The sequence below is a fragment of the Carya illinoinensis genome, chromosome 5 (genome assembly GCF_018687715.1).
Source record: "Carya illinoinensis cultivar Pawnee chromosome 5, C.illinoinensisPawnee_v1, whole genome shotgun sequence".
NCBI lineage: Eukaryota > Viridiplantae > Streptophyta > Magnoliopsida > Fagales > Juglandaceae > Carya > Carya illinoinensis.
In genome coordinates, this window is record NC_056756.1 from 2,654,672 (window position 1) to 2,664,178 (window position 9,507).

General features: G+C 39.3%; 1 protein-coding gene across 1 annotated transcript; it reads right to left on the minus strand.

Annotated features, from left to right (window-relative positions):
* Positions 1 to 1,191: 1,191 nt before the first annotated feature.
* Positions 1,192 to 2,894, minus strand: LOC122309375 (protein FAR1-RELATED SEQUENCE 5-like). The gene is made up of 4 exons (XM_043122852.1): positions 2,793 to 2,894; positions 2,637 to 2,708; positions 2,406 to 2,535; positions 1,192 to 2,324 (listed from the first exon to the last, which is right to left on the minus strand). The coding sequence occupies exons 1-4, from the start codon at positions 2,892 to 2,894 to the stop codon at positions 1,192 to 1,194; spliced, it is 1,437 nt and encodes a 478-aa protein (XP_042978786.1).
* Positions 2,895 to 9,507: the final 6,613 nt, after the last annotated feature.

Below are 9,507 nucleotides of genomic sequence, written 5' to 3' on the forward strand. Positions count from 1 at the left end.
ATAACAAAGATCTAAATGTAATACATAATAGAAATAATCCTTACTTGAGCCCTTCTCAAAAATTCCTACAATGTTAAGGTTGAGATCCTGGGCTCTCACCCACTTCACTTTCATCTATCAAAAGTTTCCTGCAGGTCTAAGTTCCATCGACCAAAAAAATTAGGCCTAGAATTTGATCTACTAAATATCAAGTAACAAAATACACTTCAACAATTAATACCTGTTTTTTCCGCTTTGTTGCCAGTTTCTCCACAGGTGAAGCCTTCCTCTTATTTGGAGGTCTCCCCTTCCCTCGAACAACGTTAGGGCTTAAAATCTTTTTACCCTTATCCAAGGCCACCGCTGGGTTGGCCATCGTTGATTGGATAGTCGACTGACATGTGGAACCTTCACATGTTTTATCAAACTCATCAACATAGTGTAGGAATGCATGGACTTTGTCAGTGTTTGAGGATATTTTGGCTGCTAGTCTCGAACATCTCTAGATCATAAGCTCGTAATTACGCGTCTCTACTCTACCCCGCACGTCATCATAACTACTTCTGATTAAAGTGTAATGCCTCTTTAAGTCCTTTCTCCATCGATCTAGGAAATATTCCTTCGGCAGCATATTACAATTTTTCAACTGACAGACTCTAAGTGCATGCCTACAAATAATCCCCCTCATCTCAAACAAACCACAAGTGCATTTTACCTCACACTCATCTTCGTTATAGTAAACTGAGTAATGAACTCTTTTGGTTTGCTCATCAAATGATATTTCATCCAATACATCAAAAATTAAAATGCACCCCTGTGTGCTTACCAACCAACAATTACAACACATTAGGCCCATAAACTCTCTTTGGATCTCCTTAAACTTTGCCGTTGTATAGACTTTTTGAAACTACTTCTCAATGTTGAAAGGGGAGATGCAGGGGATAGTTTGGTTGCTACAATTGAAATCAGCCGTTGTCTCGACTTCCACTTTCTTTCTAAGAGCATTATCGAATGGTCGACAAATTCCTTCAACGTCATCCCAACATGGACATACCCGTCAAAAAATGCATTCATACTTTCAGACCTTTGCATTGTGCTCATACCAGCCCAAAATACACTCTTGAGGAAAACTGGAACCCAAAAGGACCGTTCCTTATATAAGGATTGAAGCCAACTGTTGCCGAGTAGATCATACTTTTCAAGTAGTTGCCCTCAGCTCTCCTCAAATTCTGTGGTGGTCTGTGAATCATATAATGCCGACTGGATGTCAGTCTTCAACCCAAGGTTGAATTTGGCGTGCGATTCTAACTTCTCAGGAAGTTTGCGCATTATATGCCATAAACAATATCTATGGCGAGTTTCAGGAAATATAGTAGCAATCGCATTCTTCATCGCTCTATCTTGGTCGGTTATCATAGACTTCGGCGCCCTACCCTTCATGCAATCCAACCACATCCGGAACAACCAAACAAAACTATGTGTGTCCTCGCTTGATAGCAATCCAGCCCCAAATAGTATGGACTGACCATGATGGTTAACACCAATGAATGGAGCAAAAGGCATACCATACCTATTTGTTAGGTACGTTGTATCGAATGATACAACGTCTCCAAAATGCTCATAGGCGGCTCGACTACGTGCATCAGCCCAAAACACATTTCGTAGCCTGCCCTCATCATCCATGACCATGTTAGAAACAAAGCCATCATTCTGATCTCTCATTCTCTTGAAATACTCATTAAGTGCATCACTACCTCCTTTGCCCAACCTTAAATATCTAGCTTTGTCAATGTAATTCCTACAATCTTTCTCTTGAAAAGCTAGATTCTCATAACCCGCCGTGTCAACAACAAGAGAATAAAAGTTCTTATTCATTCGTATACCGGCTCTATCATTTAGCTCCAGGATCCTTTGACTGTATTGATCTAGGTGCTTGTGAGATCTCAATAGTCTACTTTTCTTAGGGCTCACAGTAATATGGTTGTGAGAATTCTCAGTAGTGGTGAAAACCCATTTCCCATTTTTGTTCAACATTGCATTTACCTTGGCCTTACAACCCGTTTTAGTTGTTGCCCGTGGCTTCGAGATATTAGTGTTTGGCTTTGGATGGTACTTTCCACCACGAGCACAACCAATGGTCAAATACACAGGCTTCCCATCATCATCTCTTTTAGTCCTCTGTGTCCTTACACCAAAACCCTCTTGCTTGGCGTACTGCTTATAGTACGCCACAAGCTCTTTCTCACTGTCAAACTCCAACCCGGATCTTGGTGGTTCAACTTGTACCTCATCGTCTGGGACTACAGTGGAACCCTCCAAATCTTCATTTATGTCAAAGAACATTTCTATAAATGGAAACATAATGATGAATTAGCAATAATTAAATATTAATGTCATTAAATACATAGCATCGAATAGTGTAATACCATCAGCATCATGACAACTTCCAACATTTTCTTCAAATTCATCACTATGGGGTGTCATCGACGCGGGGGGCGTTTCTTGCCTCAAGTCCTCCGGATTACTCGAGGACTGGTACTGAGTATAAGGTGGCATCTACTCATACCAGTAGCACGGCATTAGCAAAAATCAGCTACCCTCAAACAGATAAATTAACTTGTAAATTTTTAGAATTTGGGTAACAAACAGAAATATACCCGAAATGAATCTTCAACTCTAATAAAATCGTCCAGATTACTCGCCAGAGGGTAGGGCATATGGTGAGGATCCTGCAAGTTTTATGCAATTAGTTAGATGCATGAGCACGTCAAATACACTTTATTAAAAATTCTATCATCAACCTGCCTACTCACATGGTCTAAGTTTGGCCTTCCAAATTCATTCTGATGCGTGTAAAATGGCTGTGAAGTCGGCGTCGAAGTCCTGGGTGCCATTCTATCTTCCTCTTCCCCCATTACACTAAAATTAAGATGTTTTCAAAATATTTAAAGGCGACGCACATGATGTCAAAGCGCATTATATGAAAATTAAACACTCACATTGAACCTTAATATTCTCACACTTAGTAAACTGTTATTGCATTTTAACTCTTTAGGTTTATAAGATAGTTATTAATGCAATGTAATTCAATAACGGCAAAACTCCAACACAAGATTATGAGGTTTATATGGATGCTAATGACAATTGCTAAGTTTCTCTTTTACCTTAAAAAAAAAAAAAATAAAGAGAACACTAAATATTTAGTGCTAATATTGCACTAAATGATAACCACCGTATACCATGTTGCAAATGCTGATTTCAATCATAAAGCACTTTCTTATCAAAATACAGTGCCTACATCATACTTTGAAAATCAATCACAGCATGTTACCTTCATCTAATGGCTATAAGAATTCAGTCCCACCTAGCTAAAGATGACAACATGCTAAATATGTGCCAAAATTTAATAAAGCCTTGAGCTGGGACCAGATGGTCATTTACCATAATTTCCCAATGACTCGTTAGTTGAGTTTCTAAAAGCCATGCAACTAAGATTACTAGAGCAGTTTCCGTATACTATCAGACAACCTAGAGGGTGGGGGATCATTTGTGCGCACAAGCCTTCAAACATATACCTCTCCTATAACCACTTCCTTAGAGAAAATGATATCAAATGTTCACAGTCTTCTCAGTCCTCTGTTTTTTATGGCATTTATATGCTCTGTAAGCAGAGAACACTAATTTTTTTTTTCAATACAAATAATAAAAATAAAAAATAAAAGGTAATGTATGACCGAGCCGCTTGAAAACAGAGGACAAAACCAGACGTCAAAGACTCGAAAGCCATGCAACAATGTTGTTTAACCATGCCCTAATCCACAAAGTCTATCTTACAAAACCCAAAACTCATCTCTGTGTACACAAGATAAACGTAACCATATGGGAGTATAAAACGGTCTGAAATTTTTTTACCAAAGTATCAGCAGAGGTGGCGCCGGCGAGGGAGGGGGTCTTCGCAGATAGTGTAAAACTGACCGTGTGCTCTGTTTTTTCTTTTCCCAAGGACCGGCAGCTATGTGCCGACGAAGTACTGTGCTCGATGTTTCTGGGCGGAGAGACGGCGTCGCCGGTGGTGCTGGGTGAAGGAAGCTATCACACGGGGGACGAACGAGGGCTTTCGCGGGAGGATTTCGAAATGGAAAAGCAAACCGTAGGACCCCATCTGTCAAACGCACGTTTTGAATTTTTTTCCAAAAAAAAAAAATAAATAAATAAAAGGAGGCCACGTATGGTGTGCAGGTGTGCTCCTGCTACAGTTGCGGATCCGTAGAAGAACTCCATGTGCGACTATGCCATCTCCTTAAGACTTGGCTTGAAGATCCTCCACCGGACCGACCATTCACAAACACCAAATAATTAGGTTATTTAGAGAGAGAGAGAGAGAGAGAGAGAGAGAGAGAGAGAGAGAGAGAGAGAGAGAGAGAGAGAGAGAGAGAGATAGTGCCGAACAACTCCAACCAGGCAGGCTTTAGGTTTCGGCGTTAGGGTTTCTTCGTTTCTCAATTTTCTCCTCCCTTATGTTTCGGCATCAGTTTCTTCTCTCTTTTTTTTTTTTAAATTAAATTTCGAATTAATCTTGGCAGCAGCCATTGCACACAATACGTGGCCGAAGTAAATTTCCTTTTTTCTCCCTATACAGCTTCACGTTGCCTCTCTCTAGTTTCACTCCTTTGAAATTCAAAAGCATCCATTCCCCCCGATTCCCCATCCTCCCAACCCCCCCAAATCGCCCAGCCCATCCTCTCCCCCACCCCCACCCCACCCCACCTATTTTCTCTCCCATCCCTTGCGTTGCCCATCCCTTGCCCTAGTTGCCCCGTCGCTGTCGACCCTCCCTCTGCGCTAGTAACCATTTGAATGCTGTCAACTCTGTGGTTATAAAAGCAGCATGATAATGCATATGATTTAAAAGGTACGAAAGCACATATTTATCTTTTAATTTTGTTTTCTCTTTTTTTTTTTTTGTCCTGAAGATTTGAATTCTATGATTTTTTTCACTTTTCCTAAGATATCCCTTCCCCCTTCCTAATCTAGTGATGTATGTAAGATAACTGTAAGAATGTGGCCTGGGAATGCTAGTTTAATGCTAATTTTGATTTCACACATGGTTTTACCCTGCATAATCGTTTCTTCCTTTGTTCCTCTCGGGCCCAAGTTACTCTTTATTGCCCTTAATTTGGGTGGTTTAGCACTGGGTGTTTGGAAGGTGAGATGTATTTTCAGTTTGTCTTTTTGTGCAACATTTTTTTTCTTGTTTCTTCATATTCAAATTTCTTTTATTTTGTTATAATTGTTTTTACACTTTGGGTTCTCAGATTGGGTGTTTTCCTTACCCTTGCACAGGTTAAAATCTTCCTTCTATTATAATTGAGTTAGCTGATTTATTTATTTTTTGTTTACGTTATGTTTTTTTGTTTGGAAATGATTTCATGACAATTAAAAGTAATCTGTAGCTAGGTTTAAATGTCTTGCTAATTGCTATTTAGCATGTGCACATATACTCGCCCAAACTTGGAACTTTCATGTTTTAACCAATTACGCCTACCTATTGCCTGAGTAGGTAGATATACTTGGTCATATGGATAATATTGTTGTCTCTGCAAGATATTATAAAGTGAGAGAGACCTGTTGCCTTTGTGTCAAATTCTTGAAGTGGGAAAGGATCAACATTACCTTTTTTTCTACCATGCTTGGTTACAAACTTGCAGTTACAATGTTCTCACTGGACAAGTGCAGATCTGTGTGTTTTAGACTGGCGTTGACAAGTTTATACTTCTCAAGGCATACTATCCTATGACAGATCTGAAAGTAGTGGTTGGCTGCAATTTTGAGTACATCTTGGTCTTGATGATATGGTTGGCTTGATCAGCAGCTTAAATAATCTAACTGTTTGTTGCCATTTGGGCAGCTCAAAGACTCTCAATTTTTGTTGAGTTCCTGTCCCATATAGGATTGAGATCGCATCTATGGTTCATGTTCTTGAGTTGAAATCATGCCCCCTCCTTTTTCATTATCTTATGTTATAATTTTTTTCTTTAAATAATTAAATAAAAAGTGCAATTTTAAAAATATCTAAAGCTATCTAGGGAAGGAACAAGAAGAGCTGCATATTTTATGTCCCTTTCCCTCAAACTGCTTCACTTTACTAGCTGTGTGCCCGTCAACCAAAAGGCATCATGTTTCAAGTTATGCCATAAGTTTACTTGGAACTAGGTAGATTTTTCGCTTTGAAGCATTTCTTCATGGTAATTATTCTTTTTGGTACCGTATCCTAGCTCTTCGGTTGAAGGAACATGGTCTTTTGTGTATTGACTAGAATGCTTTACAAACTTTACCGATACCCTCTAGGGAGTTATGTTTGATATTTTCTTGTCTGATTTTCAAGAGGTTGAGCATTCTGGTGGAGGTATTCCGCTATGCTGATATGTGCATGTTTGGTTTAATCAGCTGTTGATCTGAATGTAGTGGAGACTTTTTGGAGGAAGAGACTTTGATATCGTTTATTGACTAATGGCTTATGATGCATGGCCATCGTAATGCTATAACTAAGTTCTATGGCAACAACGATTGTGACTCAATCTAAAGGGTGTTTATTTGGTTTAAGACATTACAGTTGGTTCGGGATCATGAATAATGAACTTTGGGAATTGTCTAAGTGGTCATTTTTAAATGGATCAATGTAATTGTACTTCCTCTATGTTTTGGTTATTATGTACAAAAGGGGTATCTGTAGGTTCTTTAAATTAACTTGTGTAATGAAAAGTTGAGTTTACCAAACAGCTTGTGCACATGGTTTGATCTCTTGAAATTTGAAGCCATTCAAATTATAATTTATATTTGATCTACAAACTTGGTGGTGGAGTTATGGATCTTAATCTACATGGCTGTTGTGGATCTTCATGCAACTGATTTTATACGTCAAGTTCTTAATAACACAACAGACATCATATTAAATGCAGCATTAAAATTAACAACAATACAAAGTCTTGAGTTCTGAAAGGTGAGAACTTCCAGAGAAAGCTTAACAATGCCATTGGTTCAAACTTAAAGGGCACTGAATATTCAGACCTGCCGTTGTATACTAAAACATGTCTAAGACAATAAAGCAAGGATGCAAAGCAAATTGAGCCTTTTCATCCCTATGTAAATTAATTAGTACCACAAAAATCTGGCCATGAAGGTTAAGCACTAGAACCACATGTATAGATTTTCCGTCCTGATGGCCATGAAGGAAACAACCATATGGAGACAAATATCACCAAAAAGTTGCCAAATTCCCTCATCATTTTCACGTGGAATAATCTTACAATATTCATCTACATAATAGAAAATCATGGTCTTCTCTCTCTCAATATATATAGAGATTAGTGCATGCTTAGCAACCATATAGGGTGCTAAAGTTACATGAACTAAATAGTAAATATGCAATTATGCAAATCAACAGCTTCGCTTCCAATCTTGGCAATTTTAGTCAATCCGAAGTTTGAACCACAAAGCCATTACCAACAGCTTCGCTTCCAATCTTGGCAATGTATACCCTGCATGTGAAGGAAGGTATGGTATTGTCAGAATAGACTTTTGGAAAATATATATCTTTATATATCTGTTGCGCATAAGGCAATTGAAGAACTTCAAGAAGTAACTATCAAGGACTTCTTAGAATGGCAAGAAAATGAATTAATTTTGATGGATTTGCTATCACATAATTATTAAGAGATTAATTTTTCCATAAACATTTTGACATGATCTCCTAATTTTTTTATGGACTACATAAAGGAATTTCTCGATTTGATAATGTCTCATGATTAGTCTAATTACCAAATATATATATATATATATATCAGTTCCTCTTCTGGGCGGTCACGCCGTTCTCCCCACTTTAGCAGCAACAAATAAGAGCATGACACGTCATTGATCCCCATCTAAATTCTGTGAACCAGACTACAGGAGATAGCAAAATCAGATTTGTCAAACAGAGAGAAAATCAGATACCACACTACGCGGTTCTCTCAATCCCGTCGCAGCCTTCACTTCAGCCCGTTGCAGCCTTCACTTCCAACTCTTCAGCCCGTCGCACAGTTCAGCCATTCAGCCCGTTGCACATGGTTGGCTTACTGTCCAATAAATTCTTGTTTTCAGATTGTGAACCTCTTGTTTTGAGTAGGAGATCTGTTAAATTCTTGTTTTGAGTAATTTTGAGTTTTGGGTTTAACTTCGTATGATATGATGATGTTCTGGCAAAGACATTTTTTTTTTCATGATATGGAGTTTGCAAAACTGAAAATTTGTGAGATAGGGAAGGTGCTACTAGATCTTTAAATTTAACACTTGATAAGCCATTTGCCAGTTCTCATTTTAATTCAAATTTAACAATGATGCTGCACTGAACAGGATTTCAAAGTCCACCATTGAACTTAAACAGAGCAAGCAAAGCAAGATCTTAATACAAATCAACCCATAGGCAAAGCAAGATCCTATGCAAAGCAAAGCAGTACACACCAAAATCAACCCACAAACAATCCAATGACATCGAACCACTATCAAACCCATAATCAAACCCACTCTCAAAACCAAAATCATATTAGCTTAAAAGGCATACCAGGAGCAATGGAAAGCCATGCTGGTCAGGAGCAATGCCAGGAGCAACGACGGAGCGAGTGGCGGAGTGGAGGGCAGAGATGGTTGGGTCACGGCAAAATTGGACAGAGAGAGACGGGAGGGACGCAGGGGTGGGTGGCTAGGGCTCGATGGAAGGGAAGGAGGGAGGGAGTGGTGGGGCAGGGCAAGGGCTCGGGCTCGACGGGAAGATATTCAGGAGTGGTGGGGCTCAGGTCTCATGTTGACAGAGAGAGAGAGAGAGGGAGATGAAAACCAGATGCCCGAATTCAGAGGGAGCGAGGGAGGGAGGGAGATGAAAACCAGATCCTCTGTTGTGCGGTCACAAGTTTTGAAAATGAAGTGTCTACGTGGCATATTACAATTGAATGCCGTTTTTGAGGGAGTGCAGGTTACGCCTGTTAGAAGATATTCTCTCTCTCTCTATATATATATATATATATACGAGATTATACTGAATTTTTTTAGTGATGAAAGTGGAATGTGTTGACCCGTGTGATGAGTAGAGGGAGACTAGGATCGGAAGAAGGTTGAACTATATATCGATTCGACTCAACTACTCCTTATAATTAGTCACAGGATGATATTTGAGTCTGAAAATAGATTTCCAAACAAGCAGCTCAATCAACCAGCTGAATATAGAGGATATTTAAGGTACCCAATCCTCCAGAAAATTTCAAATGACAATCAAGATTCTAGAAAAAATACCTTCCCCTCTCACCTCATGCCCCCTTCTCGGGAAAAAAACACAAAAAACAAAGCAAGAAAAAAGGAACGAGGAGAAATCATACGAGTTAGTCAGCAGTGCGGGTGAACGTGCGGCTCAGCAGCTTCGCTTCGTTCTCTCTCTCTCTCTCTCTCTCTCTCTCTCTCTCTCTCTCTCTCTCTCTCTCTCTCTCTTACTATTCCCAC

Coding starts and splice junctions, on each gene's coding strand:
- LOC122309375 (XM_043122852.1), bottom strand. CDS start 2,894: ATGGGGGAAGAGGAAGATAGAATGGCACCCAGGACTTCGACGCCGACT. Junction 2,709..2,792: donor GAAGGCCAAACTTAGACCAT/GTGAGTAGGCAG, acceptor TAAAACTTGCAG/GATCCTCACCATATGCCCTA. Junction 2,536..2,636: donor GAGTTGAAGATTCATTTCGG/GTATATTTCTGT, acceptor TGGTATGAGTAG/ATGCCACCTTATACTCAGTA.